The 14,638-nt window shown below is 37.4% G+C and overlaps 1 protein-coding gene across 1 annotated transcript in view; it reads left to right on the top strand.

Moving 5' to 3' along the window:
• CA8 (carbonic anhydrase 8) overlaps positions 1-14,638 on the top strand; it is a 50,374-nt gene that overhangs the window by 18,538 nt on the left and 17,198 nt on the right. Inside the window, exons 4-7 of the mRNA XM_059486315.1 lie at positions 3,602-3,697; positions 6,101-6,163; positions 7,507-7,555; positions 10,161-10,273. Coding sequence (XP_059342298.1) covers positions 3,602-3,697; positions 6,101-6,163; positions 7,507-7,555; positions 10,161-10,273 — 321 coding nt within the window. The remainder of the gene's footprint in view (positions 1-3,601; positions 3,698-6,100; positions 6,164-7,506; positions 7,556-10,160; positions 10,274-14,638) is intronic.

The raw sequence follows: 14,638 nt of genomic DNA, 5'->3' as shown, positions 1-14,638 counted from the left end.
GGAATGATTTCTTTATCTTCACTGTGTAGGAGAGTGTCTCCAGCTGTTCACTTCAGAGCAAATCAACTTTATCAACACTTTATTATTATTTCCCTTCATGAGTTTTCAGTTTATCTGGTTTTAAAGAAGCTGCTACTACAATTCTTTGATTTACATCTCTAGTATTAAAAGGCCCAAAATTATGGTTTTTTCAAGAGAAAAGTGCTAAGGATTTTCTAATAGCTTTCTGATTATTTTGTAAAAACATACTGTCTGGCATGTCAAGCCAGTCACCGATAATCAGTAACAGCATAGCTGACTCATTTTGGCTGTGTAGAACTACCATAACTGCAAAGTATCAAAACATTACCTGACAAGGTGAGCAGAGCCTTTCCTGACACACTGACATGTGTGGCTGTTTGTACTCTGAATGAAAACCACACAATGGGAAGCTGCCAATGCACTGTAACTGATTGTTTAAAAAGCCCTGCATGGTTTGTTCATATCAGGGGCTGGCACTTTTCAAACAGCTGTCTCAAATAAATGTGAAAATGAAGGTTACTAAAATACAGACCATTGTTAGCCTCTGTGATTATTCTTAGTTGTGAGGTACAGAGGCATGGATATGACGTTGCCCATGTGCGTGGGCATTATATCATTGTGGCAGTTTCAAGATTTGTGAAAGCACTGTGGTCTTTCCTCTGTGCACATCTGATTCCCATAAATATTAACAAGAGTTATAGGCCATGTTTTTTGTGGCCTGTACTCTCAAGAGTTGAGATTTTGTAATGTTTGTAGACTTGTTGCCATCTTTTTTTGGAAAACTGTTGTCTGATGTTTATATGTGATGTTACATTACAAATAAAAAAGAACACACAAAAGTCAGAACAGCTCCAGAATGCAGGATGAAACATGATTTAAAAAACCCACAGGCTTTACGACAAGCATTTACTACTTCCTTGCTACCTCACTTTCTGAATTATTTTTTCGTGTACTCACTGAGCCCTGCTTTGAGCTACATTTTTCTTGCTTTGTAGAAGAAATAATTTGACTTCCATTTATTTAAGTGCATAACCAAATGTGTTTAATTATTTGAGTGTGCATGCATGGTCTTATAGAGTTAAATGACACGTTGGCCTGCTGTTTGAAAATATAATGGTATTAATTATTATTTTCCATTAGGTTGCCTTTCTAATTTCAGTTTGTAAATCACTAGTGATAGAACATTTTCTGTGAAGAGCTAATTCTGAATATCACCTTGAGTCAGGACATGGGAAGGTAACAAATACACTGCAGTGCATCCAGTGTGCTGTTGTTAGCACTGCAAATAAGGGGTGCTATGTAGAAAGAACATATGAGCCTGACCACTTTTTGTTGCACTCCCCAGTCATCTACTGTCATGGGTTTAAGAGTGCTCTCTACCTATTGTCTTTGGTGTTTATGACAGCAAGTTTGCAACCTGCTGTGTAAAAAAATATATCACTAATCCACTGTAATTATGACCATCTTTAACACTATTATGGCCATCTTTAAACACAGATCAGAAATTCGTTCTACTTTGGGTGTTAGCAACTCAGTACAAAACGATGGATTTTGTTCCAAGGACCCTACTATGGAATTGAAACATCCTTGAGCAGACCCTCAAAGTTACAGAAACCTTTAGACCAGAAAGTGCTGATTGCCTATTTTTCAGTGATGTTGATTACTAAACCTGAACCCAGTCTGGAGGTGTCACCATTACCTTTACATATACACATACTGCTGCACAGACTAATTCTAGAGCTCTTAACATTTTATAGCATTACACAGAGGTTTTGGTGTCATTTTTCTAGGTGATTTCCCTTATCATACGGAAATCTGTGCCCTGATGAACGTGCTGCTTAAGATAGGACAGTGTGTTTCTGGGGAAAACTGGGGTCATTGCTTGAACAATTTGAAGTGCTTGTTCATTTTCCTGTTTCTGGGGTTCAGCATTCGCCTTTCAGATCTGCTTAGAGAAAACGTGCTGTTGTCAGAATGCAGACAGGTTAGACTTCACCTCCAAGGGAATGTTTCACTGCCATCCCCACTGAAGTCACCACAACCAATTTTTCTTTCACATTTCCCTCTTAACGTCAGGATATTGGTGTGGACTGTGGGACTCTGTGATCCCCCTCTAGTGGGGAGCTGGTGTGAACGCCAGGCTCTTCTGGAGAGACCTCAGAGTCTGAAATCACATTATTTGATCCTCTGGCTTTAAAATCCAAGGGCAAATCAAATGTGTAACAAAGCTTTTTAGTACTGTTAAAATGCACACAACCAAGTAAATCCATGGGCTTAGTTCTAACAGGGAGCATTTTTATGTCTAGAAGTTTTGTAGCTGTGGACAAATAGATTATTTATTTTAGTGTTCTCATGTAAAAATGATTTTTTGTATTTGCTAAGAAAAGTGTTTAATTTTTTTGCCACAGTAGATGACTCAGATCAAAATTAATAAAATTACTTGTGTGATAATCTGGAATTTAATTCAATTTACAATATATTCATTTAAAAGTTTGTATTTACTTTTGGAATAACAGTCATCAAGAGGAGTACCTAAAATTCATATTGGAAATAAATAAGTGGAGAGGGATTGCTTGAAGAACTGGTATTCTGAAATGCTGAGATGTCTGAATGAGCTCCTGTTGTGTAAGGGGCAATAAGCATTTCACAGAGGCTGTTTCTGCACAGAAATATAAAACAAAATAGGAAGATACACTGTTTTAAAAACTTATTTTGCTGAAGGTAGAAACAATGTTAGCTATAAAAATGACATTTTAAATTCTTAGACACATGACTGAACAAAACATTGAGCATGATTTTACAATGGAAATTAAGTCTAAGAGTTGGCAGATAAACTTCAAAGCAGCTGTGCTTAGGATATTGAAGCTCTACAGTGTTATCAGACCTAGGCACAGAGATTACATTTGTGTCTGGAAAAACTCATGTTCAAAATCCATCTTCCCTTCCCCTTTCCCTTCCCTTCCCCTTTCCCCTTTCCCCTTCCCTTCCCTTCCCTTCCCTTCCCTTCCCTTCCCTTCCCTTCCCTTCCCTTCCCTTCCCTTCCCTTCCCTTCCCTTCCCTTCCCTTCCCTTCCCTTCCCTTCCCTTCCCTTCCCTTCCCTTCCCTTCCCTTCCCTTCCCTTCCCTTCCCTTCCCTTCCCTTCCCTTCCCTTCCCTTCCCTTCCCTTCCCTTCCCTTCCCTTCCCTTCCCTTCCCTTTTCTGTCTTGGGAGAGAGTTGGCTGAGGGGCAATATTGGTGGATTTCATTAGCTGACATTATTTCAGTATTCAGGTTGAGAGGATTGTTAAATCATCATTGCTATAGTCATTCACACCTTTGATGTAGATTTCTGGTAACTGGTTTTACATCACTTTATCTGCAACTTTATCTGGTTTTTTTTCCTTGGTGTTCCTGATATTTACAACATGAACTATCATAAGTAAATCCACTTAGCCCTGCATGCACAGCCAGGAGCATGCACATATGTGTAGTCATGCATGCACACACAACATACTGAGCCTTGTTGATTGATGTTAATTGCTGGTGTTTTTAATTGCAAAACATATTTCTCTCTTGCTCTGTTTGCACTGCTTTGTTTCAGCTTCATCTAATGCACTGGAACTCCACACTGTACAGCAGCATTGATGAGGCAGTAGGGAAGAAGCACGGCATAGCTATTATTGCTTTGTTTGTGCAGGTAAGTTTCCTGTGTTACACTTGTTATGATGCACTGCCATTTGTCTGAGGATAATGAGGTCCTTCCCATGTTATTTAATTTTTAATGATTTCATGAAAGAAAACAATGTATGACTGCCGGTATTCTATTTGCAAGATATTTTTCAGTCATGTCTCCTGTGTGTGTGCTAAGCAATCAATTCTTGTTTGAACAGGATATTGGAAGTATGTTCATTAAAGAAGGGATAACAGATTGTTAGGCACCTTTCTGGGACTCTGGCTATAAGCAGACATCCAACCTTCATTCCTCTGAGAGCAGAATGAGGGCTTTCAGGAGGGACAAGTGCTTCACTATCTCTGTGATGTATTTCTCTTAATTCCTAGCTGAGTCTTGCTGTTCAGAGATTGAGGAAATAGACAGAGGAGGAAAGATTAAAGAAAAGGCCTACAAAGCCATTGCCACTGCTGAAAACTGGCAGTAGAATTGTGCTTTCCTGAACACAGGGACAAGTGTGGTTCTGCACACAGGACAAATGTGAGGTGGAGTCGTATCACTCTCCAGAGTCTGAGTGTTAACAAGACTTGCCAGAGACCCTCAGAAAAGCCTGCAATGAGGAGGCTTTAAGCTTCCTGGGGACAAGGTGTAATGAAATCTGGAAGTTAGCACTATAATCTAATTGCTGTTGAAGGTTTTTCAAGGTCTGCACTCTATAAAGATTTTCAGTTTTAGTCCTCAAATACCAGATTCTCATCTTCCTCATGAGAAATGGCAAACTGTTTTATTTAAATGGGTTTGGAAGAAGAGGTTTAAAGTTCATCCTTAGATCAAATGGATTTTCTTGCACAGTGATATTATTAATTTGTCATATTTCATAACGAGTTTATGAGTGCCTTTGAGCTTTACCTCTGAATTTAAAGGTGCATTGGTTACCATCTCAACACTCAGATAGAACTGCTAAAAATGGAAGTTAGAAAGTCTTCAGCTTTGTGTCCTAGAGGGCTGTGTGATAATTGCTTATGTAAGTCACCTTCTCATTCCAGCAGAGGTAACCTTCGAGTCAGTTAGAAAGTTATATATAAGTTCTTAAATAAATTTAAAACTTCAATGATACATTTTCCATTTCTGGTCTGTCACTCACATCAGTGTTCGTAAGCATTCCAAAAAGGCTTTTTCATTAGCCAAGAAAGGCATAATTACAACTGACCAAGGAAAAATAATATTTAAGCTGTTTATTAAAGGAACAGGGAGAGGAACTTTGGTGACCATTTTTTTCTTGGTAAAGGCGTGGAAAAATAATTTTGTACCATGGTTCTCAAAATACACTATTTTAAAGTCAATGAAAACATTTACACTGATTTAAGTGACAGGCCTTGGGGATTATTAATTTAGAAGCAGAATCTTTGAAGTGACTTAAATATCTTTTATGCACTTTGAAAGGTTTGAAATTGAAATTCCATTCTTAAACAAAAGAAAATGCTTTTAAATTCTTAGAAGTAACAAAGTACCTTTTTGTTGACATTCAGTTGTTTCCTTCCAGTGGCTACTCTATAGTGGTCATTCTATAAGAAGAGAAACAAAAATCAAACAAATTTTTCAGGGTCTAGCTCTCCCATTCTCACTCATGCTGGGTTATTTCCACACCTTGTATTTGTACATGTTGGCAAAAAAATCAAGTTGAAGGTCATTCTGCCTCTCCTGATTTTGTTCTGAAGGTAAAACTAGTATCCTGGAATGGGTGATTTGAGTCAGAAGCAGCTGAGTTTAGTGTGCAGAGTGAGCAACATCCATATAAAATTAGAATCTCTCGTCTCAGTGTGTTTCTTTAGAGCCCCATCTTCTGTGCCTTCAGTAGAGGCAGTGCTGCAGCCTGGCTTTCACTGGCATGATCCCAGAGATGCTGTGGGAGAGGGAATCTGCTGTTCTGTGCTCTGCAGGCAGGAAAAAAATCCCCTGAGCTTCAGAGATACCTTGGGCCAGATTTGCAATGCTGTGGGAACAAATTCAAAAATTTTCTGTTATGCTTGTTCACTCTGTTCCTTTCTGTGTACTTTTCTGACAAAAACTGGTAAGGACAAACTGTATCCTTGGCATCTATATGCCACAATAGTGCATGATCTTGACTCCACATAGAGCAGGGGCTGCACATCAGGGCTAATAAAAACCAACCTTAATTATGACTCTTTCTCTTGTTCTGTGAGTTTGTCTCTGCTTTAAAGTTATTTAAGCCCTGTTTACTTTTGGCTGGTGGTTTTATAATGATTTAATTTTTTTGGACTTGTCATGTATCAGTGTATTTGATTAAAACAAGGTTGTGTAGCTAAACTAAAAACAGCTATAGTACTTACTGTTCTGGTTGACCTGAGTTTTGCCTCAGTTTCTGAAATACCAAGATACTGAAATTCACCTTTGCTTGCTGTATTTCAGATAGGAAAAGAGCATGTGGGCCTGAAGGCTGTAACTGAAATTCTTCAGGACATCCAGTACAAGGTAAGGCATTGTCTGAAGCAATCCTTCCTTTAATGACCAGAGCCAGTAAGCAAAGGGACTGTATGGACCCAAGAAAAAGTTTTCAGGTGTGTCTGTGATAAAACCACATATAAAAGCCATCATTTGGTGGCCAGCATGAAAACCTCAGTGTTTTATTCAGATAATATTATTCAGCTAATATGTATTTTTTATACTTTCTTTTTCTGGTGGTCAGAAAGTTTGATCTATACCAGTAACTCCTTGCAAGTCCTACATTTTCAGTTATTTTCACGGAGTCAGTGTGAGTGCAAGCACTGCAACATGCTTAGTGAACACCAGCAGCCATGTCTCCAAACTGACCTGGTTTTAATTTGTAGAGGAAAAGAACAGATGGACTGAGCACCCATATTAACTTGCAGGGAAATCAGCAAAACCACAATGCCAACCTGTCAAGTGGATTATGTCTGGGGATCCTGAAGGACAGGTAGTAATCCTAGCAGGACTGAGGAGATTTGAGTGCTCTCCAAAATGTTGACACTATCTTAAATGACCTTGGGCAAGTTACTTTCAACTCTTTGCTTCATGATCTGTAAGATAGAAATAATCATACATTCCTTTGATTTTAAAAGGATTTTGAGATGTATTGATGACACATATTTTTATTGGTCTGAAGAGATTACCATTCACTTCAGCAGATGCCAAAGTGAAGAAAAATTAGAAAGAAATTGCAATCTTTTAGTCAAATAGTATATGGTAAACTTCAGACATGATGTTTAATATTATAAATTCCTTATTTATGAAAGTGTCAGAGAAAAAGATAGTGTATGTAACTCTAATTTCATTACTGAGACAACAGCCAAGCAGAGGAAGGTCATGAAAGGCCTCACCATAACACAGTGTTACTGTGTTATGATGGTGCCTCCCAAAGGATCAGCATCAAACACTCTTTGGCATACATAACATTTTTGTGTATTAAGTATGTGGGACCAGCATTATTTTATTAAGGTTATCCACATCAGTTAAGTAAAGCTCACTTTGGCCCTTGTTTTTTTATATGAAACCCCTGAATTTCATGAAGAGAATTTCAAGGTTGGGACCTGAAAAATGTCCAGGTGCTAAAGGCAGAAAGTTAACAAATTGCTGGAATAAACTTAAAAATGAAATAAAAAATAGGATAAAAATATGTGTTTGTGTAGCTGCAAGGAGAAATGCAGTGATGATTAAATGGGTGCTCTTAGTGAGGTTGCTTTCCACAGGAATTCAAGGCTTGATGGTAAAAGAACACAGAATGTGTTTCACCTCGGCATTCATCAGCATTTTAATTGGAAGCTAGAGATGAGATTGACTTGTATTCATTTTTTCAGGGAAAGTCCAAAACAATACCCTGTTTTAATCCCAACTCTTTATTGCCAGGTAGGTGCCTTTGCTTATTTTTGTGTGTGTGGATTAGTAGCCTGATTGCAAAGGCTGAGACAATCTTAATCTAAAGTCTAGCCTAAACTGCAAGCCTGAGTGTGTCCCGTAAGGTGGTAATGCATTTTGGTAATGCACATCCTAACAGGGATGGTGGTGAATTCCCATTGGAATTTACTGTAAATCTGCACCTTTGTCATGTGAGTGGGATGTGATTCTGTAGTCTGTGCACTGCTGACAACACCATGGGTAGCTTTGTTGAGGATTTACCCATCCATCCAGAGAGACAGCTGTGTGTATTCATTTCTTTGCTTGGGCATAAAATAGGAGGTGTAAGGCTACCCACTTAACAAGGTAATTTTTTTGGCAGAATCAAAAGACAATACCATTATGCAATGACAGTAGTACAACAAAAAAGGAGAAGGGACAAAGGGAGGCAAATTCAAACTTACATAGCTAAAAGTTAGAGAGTAACAGTAAGAAATGTGACTTTAAAAAAAAAACACCTCTAAAGCGAAATGTTTCTGCAAGGAATCTATTTGAGCTAAACTCTACCATAGTGGCAAGATCTTTAATTTTTCAAAGTAGTCTAGGTCTACATTAAACTATATTAATTATAGGAAAATAATATTATTTAGGTTGCAAAGTCAAGTGCTCAGCAATTAGGAATTGCAGGAATTAAGGCAGCCTGTGCCTCTCGTGCATATCCATTATGAAACATCACCTGATTGCATGACCATAAGCTATTTTTTACAGGACCCCTGCCTCACAGCTCCTGTTTGACGCTGATCAAGCCACATAAACAAAAATGCTCACAAGTCATCTCTAACTATGTGTTCCTCATTTTCCAGGTGCCCGACTTGAGATCATGGGGTCTGATTTGCAGAAGTGCTGAGTGCTTACACCTCCAAGAGAAGTCAATGGGAGCAGTGCTCTGACTGTATTTTGTGCTATAGAAAGTTAAATACTCTGAGATACCAGGTTCTAAGCATGTCATATTGAACACCTCAAATGAATAGATGCATTTGACCTCATCTTCTCTGCCTCAGTTTCCCAGCTGTAAAGTGAGGGGATAATCTATCCTTCCTCACCACTCAGGGGTATGGGAGGATAAATTAATTCATTTAAGCTCTCAGGCACTGGAGAAATGAGTGTATTATAAATATGGAAAATGAGAAAATATTATAACAAGCAGGATTTCAATAGCACAGGAAAAAATTCCAAATGCCTCATATTATACTGGGAATTCTAAACAATATTATGTACTTTTCAAAACAAAATAATCTGTCTTTGCAAGTAAACAATGAAAGGTTTTCCAGAAAAGACACATATGATCATGTGACAGCACTGTATCACAATGCATGCACAGGATGGGCTGAATTAATTCTTGCAGTTCTTAACTTTTGAGTGTTTGATAATGCAACTCGCTGTCAATGGATTTGCTACATAATTTCCAAGCTGAGAAAGAAAATTGCACCAACAAAACAAAGTCCATTTGCTGACAATTACAGGCTTCGTTAGCAAAACTTAATTCTACTGATCTTCCTCTGAGCTAGTAGTGAAATGACAGTAACAGGTTAGTTCCACCAAGCAGGTTTATTTGCTTCCGGTATCCCATTCTGTCCTTGTCAAGCTGGTCACAACCTTCCCCCTGGCTCTCCATGCCATGATTAACCACCCTTTGTCTCCAGTTTCTCTCTAGGTTTGTTTCTTCAGAAACTCTCTTTTACACTCAGGCAGTTTCCTCTCCTTTTTTAGGCAGTTTTCTTTTTTTAGTACTTTTTAGGCTGTATGGCCTACAGCAGCAAAGGAAAGCCCTGTGTTGTCTCACTTATGACGTGTAGTGTGATTGGACTCTATAGAAAGTAAAATAATGAAAATCAAATGTATTTTATGTAGAGTTAAAACTCTGCGTGCACAAAATATTGTACATTTTCTTCAGCGACAACTCTTTATCCCAGCAGTTATTTATAAACCTATTAATAAACATATAAATGTAAAAAATTATGTAATTATAAGGTAAACCTTTATGTTTTTCCCCCTCTGAAATTCAACTCACTTTTCCAAAGGTAGGAAGCACCACTGCATCTCAAAAACTATGTCGCCAGAATTGAAAAGTGAAAAGTTTTTCTTTAGCTAAATTTTCATTGATTTTTTTTCTAAAAAATGAAATAAAATTAATTCTTGAGACATATCCTAAATGCAGGTCAGTTAAAATTCAATCACCACAGACCCTCTGCATTCAAAATACATGTCTTTTTAGCTTTTGACATTAACAGGAATTCCTTTATTCCCATAGCATTGCTTATTTGCCATGTTAGTTTGAAGAGCTGTGCACTTGTTATTTTTCACATCTGCCAAGTGGCATTTTCACATCTAAAATGCACATCTGCAGGGTAACTCACTGTAATATAATGACCACAAGCTCATATACATTCATATGAGGAAGTAGTGGGCAGTGCTTGGCAGGTTGTAAATTCACACTTTAGCTTCTGCTTACAAACTCTGTCATGCAAGAGAGCCCACAGCTGTCATAAGCTGTCACTGAAAAACACCATTAACTTCCTAATAGTCATTAAAATTCCACTTTTTTTTTTTGTTTCAGATCCTCTTCTGCGTGACTACTGGGTGTATGAGGGCTCTCTGACCATTCCACCCTGCAGTGAAGGTGTCACCTGGATATTATTTCGCTATCCTTTGACTGTGTCCCAAGTGCAGGTAACAGCTGTGCTTACATTGACCTTGGAATATGGTTATGAGCTAAAGGTTATAGCGTGCAAATGTATATATCAGAATGTTATGTCTGTTCTCCTTAAAGATCCCATTAGATCAGTACATGGCTTTTCAAGTAAAGGTTAAACCTTTTGAGTCACTGAAAGCAACGCAAAGGTCAGAGATGAAAAACCTTGTTATCATATATCATCTGCATTTAAAATAATTCTTATATTTAAGTCAACAAAAAAGGAAAAAGGAAAAGGAACTCAATGGGCAAAAGAAATTAAATTCTTTGTAACTGTAACTTTCAAATATCACTGCTTTTTAATGTTAAAGAGAAAAAAAAGCACAGAGAGGCACTAAGTTCTGGAGAATGAAAAATATTAATGTAGTACAGATTGGCTAGATTGCATAGAACTGTATTTAATTTATCTGGCTCTTTTTAAGTTCAGTTTTATAGTAAATGTCAAATGGAGGCTACCTATTTAAATTTGATTTCACACGTATGTATTTTAAAATGTTTGGGTTTTTTTTTTCTTAAATTAAATATAACAGTTCTGAGCCTTTCTATGCACAGTTTTTCAAATCTGTCTACAAATAATCCCAGTAAAAACAATGAAAACTCCTGATGAATATTCTCCCACAGTCTGTGAATCCCAGCTGGAGGGGTGTGCATTTAATTTAGGTGAATCCACCTAGAATCCCTGAAGCTGAATGCATTAATTTTCATTGCCTGCTCTGAAGCATGTGAAAAAAGTATAAAAGGTGATAAATTCAGATTTCAATTATTTCAGCTTTAATAATTTAAAATTTTGCTAGTGATGCTGGCACATTGTTTTAACATCTTTAACAATTTAGAATTGGCAGCATTTCTTCTCTTATGGAAACTGAGTTCTAGGTCTAATCATAGGATAAAAGCAATAGCTCCCAATAAGTTATTTTTCTGCTAGCTGCAACTTAAATGCATCCCATCATGAATCTGTTATTTGTTCATGAAAAGGTAGGACTTGTGGCTGCTTACTACTGAGTAACTGCATTATTTACTACTGAGTAAACAGCATTCTCTTAGTATTATTAGATTCAGAACAACTTTTAAAGACAAAGCGCAACTTGTAACGTGTCACCTAATTGTCCAGATGGGATATTGATAAATAAGGGGACTTAATCAGATGTAAAAAGTCCAGCTATTACAGCTCAGACATAGTAAGATATTACAGCTATTACACTGAGGCACAGTATGATATTGCTAGTTGCAGATTTTGTGATCTTTATTCCTTTTTAATCCAGTCAGTGCACAGAGAAGAGCCGAGTTTAAACCACCCACATGTAGTGGGAGACACCAAGAGGGTGAACAAAAGAGGAATTAAGAAGAGAAATACAACTTTAGTTAGTATTACTGTGTACTAATTTACCACAAGAAAGCAAGATGTTGGAATGTTGTGTGAAGGGGATAAGACTCCTGAAAAGAATATAGTGCCTGGGGCAAAGACCAAGATTCACAGCCATGGCCTTTGTAAGGTGAGGGGTGGCTGGTTTGTGTTGCTGCATTACTGTGATAGGTGCAAACCCCACCCAGAAACATTGCAGTGATGAAGGGCATGCAAGTCATGGAGGAGCCTATCCCTCCCACTGGCACTGTACATGGGTGAGAGGTGGCACTGGAGTCCAGTGATGGATTGGAGCAAACTCATGCCAAGATGATCCACTCTTCTTGTCGCAGATAAGCATCAATTAGAAAAACATTCCTCTGTGATATTGATGACTTCAGCATTAAAGTTGTGCAGGAAAGATAATTATTAAGAACTTGAAAGGCTTTTGCCGAGGTGGGATAAAAAATATATATATTTCATCAGATATTGCTTTCAGATGTCAATGAAAAATAAATATGTCATTAAAATAATTATGTCAGTGAAAAATAAATATGGGGTAATTTAGAGGAGATGATTCTGGGATTTGTAAACTGAAAGGTATTGTGAGGTCTCCATGATGCCCAAATTAAGATTTTGTTGGTTCTAGAATATTTTGCTATAGCTAAAATTCCAAGATTTTAAGTTGTAATTAGCATTTTGTCTGCAGTGAACTATCTGGCCTCTTTTGTGCATGTGGGCATGAGTGCCTATGAGAGATTTCATTTAATCACAGAACCACAGAATGATTGGGGTTGGAAGGGACCTCTGGAGAGCATCTATTCCAAAAGCCCTGCTAAAGCAGGTTCATCTAGAGCAAGTTGCCCAGGAGAGATTAGAAATGCAAGGGCTTTTGTCTGCAGGAAATAAGAGGATGTAGTATAGGATATACCATTTTGAATCTTCCATGGAAGGCTGGTAGAGGTATTTAATTTCATTAAGCCAGCTTGTAGTATTAAATCATAGGTTTCAGTGCAAATGCATGTCTAATAAGTTTAAGTACATTATTTTTACATTTGTCATTGCCTTGTAGAAATTTCTTCTTTGGGATACTAATGAAATGTCAAGTGCTTTATATAAATACTAGTAGCATCTGTGGTTATAGCCAGTGAGAGACAAATTCAAGGCTATTTTCATTTTTCAGGCCATGAAATAATCAAGTTTTAAATGTCAATAACAAGTAAATAAAGAATTACATAATATAATATAGAATAAGTTTTATTTTTTTCCTCTGATCAAATTAGTTCATATATTGGAGACAATATGCTAATTTTATGCAATTAACACAGCAATATTGATCAGCTTAACAAACTGCGGGTCATAAGGGCAAAAAGTGAATAAAATTGCCATGCTATTTCAAGGTCACACTCATAAAATATTTTCACATTTTGTTATTTTGGAACAATGTCAAACCATTTTGACATGGGGGGCACAATAGGCTGACCGTTACAAAGTGTAGAACCTTTTTTTTACCTGAAGACATTTTCAGATAGTAAAGTTCAGCTGATGAGTTGATATGCCACTGATCTAAGTCAAAATTAAGTGAAAGGAGATCTGAGTGTGCTGATTCTACAAATAGCAAAAGAGCAATTCAGGACTGCAGCATCAGGATGTGCTTTCCTGGAATCATGAGGAATGCTGTTTACTCATTGGAAGTAATTTTCTTTGTCATGAGACTTCACTTCCATCAAAAAAGTCCTTCATGGGTCATTCTATGCATATTCCTGTCCTCCTGTTGTGGTTTTTTTCATCCTCACTTGACTTACGTTGAAATGCACAGCCCAGAAAGAACTGTGTTGATTCTTTTTGTGAGATATCTTACACATGGATGTACCTGCTGAAATGCAGTGGGAGAAAACTCCTATCAGGCCAGTAAAAACAGAAATAATTGAAAAAAGTCATAGTCATGCTTCTCTCCACTATATTAAAAAAAAGGGACATTTGTGAATAATGTCCTTTGTGGGTCACTGAAGCTCAGAACAAGTGCATTGTCTAAGCCACTCAGAGTAGGGATTTTAAACAATGATGCAGAAGGAGCTCTTGTTCGCTGTATTCATCGTCAGAGTTAACTGTCTTTTATTGAATGGCATGGTCTCTAGTCCTTTTGTCTACCTCATTCAGAATGAAAAACTACCAAAGGACAGAAAGAGTAACTAGCATATGGAATTGTTGTGGGAATTGGGCAAAATTTATGTAAACTAAAATAAAGCACTCAGAGCTTCATGGTATTCTGGGTGCTGGAAAGTAAGGTCCATGTTCTTGGAAGGTGTCATGGAGACATGTTAAATTTTCAAACAGAAGGATAATGCTTCTATATCTCATATCAAATAAATGTTTAAAGAAAACAGGAAAATCCTTAGTATTATGTGCTCTATTCTTCAGCAAATGTGTAAATTAAACAGAAGAATGCTCAGGATCTGAATACAATGAGTGGTAAAAATAATTCTACACAATGTGAACATGAATGGTTTTACTCAGTAGAAATGCCACTGTTCACATTGTGAATTTGCCTCTACACTGGTTAGAACTTAATCCCAAATTTCAATGCGAAAGGCTTAGGTCATCCTTAATGTCTTCTGTGCAGGAGAAAAACTTTTAAAAGTAGCTATTCCTGGTAAAAGTATGTGACTATCCAAAGGTGCTTAGCCATATGCCTCTAAAACATCTGTTTCATTGGCAGTCCTGTAGGGTGTACTCCACAGCATTGATTATGAGGGGCTGGGAGGAGATGGTGAGCAGTGAAACAGGATCAGCAGGGCACACATATGTCTTGGTTTGAAAAGACAGGTGTGTGCTAAGGAAGGCAGGAGTCTCCCCTGAAATGGAAAATATAAAACCCCTCCCTCCAAATTATTGCAATTTTGAAATTAAGGGGCTCTCAGACAAATATATGGGAATAGGAATAACAGTTCTTTATTACAAAAATTTAAAAATTACTAACGCAATAGTACAAAAAAAAGAA

This window comes from Ammospiza nelsoni, chromosome 1 (genome assembly GCF_027579445.1).
Source record: "Ammospiza nelsoni isolate bAmmNel1 chromosome 1, bAmmNel1.pri, whole genome shotgun sequence".
Taxonomy (NCBI): domain Eukaryota; kingdom Metazoa; phylum Chordata; class Aves; order Passeriformes; family Passerellidae; genus Ammospiza; species Ammospiza nelsoni.
This window is presented reverse-complemented; position numbering and strand designations above follow the sequence as displayed.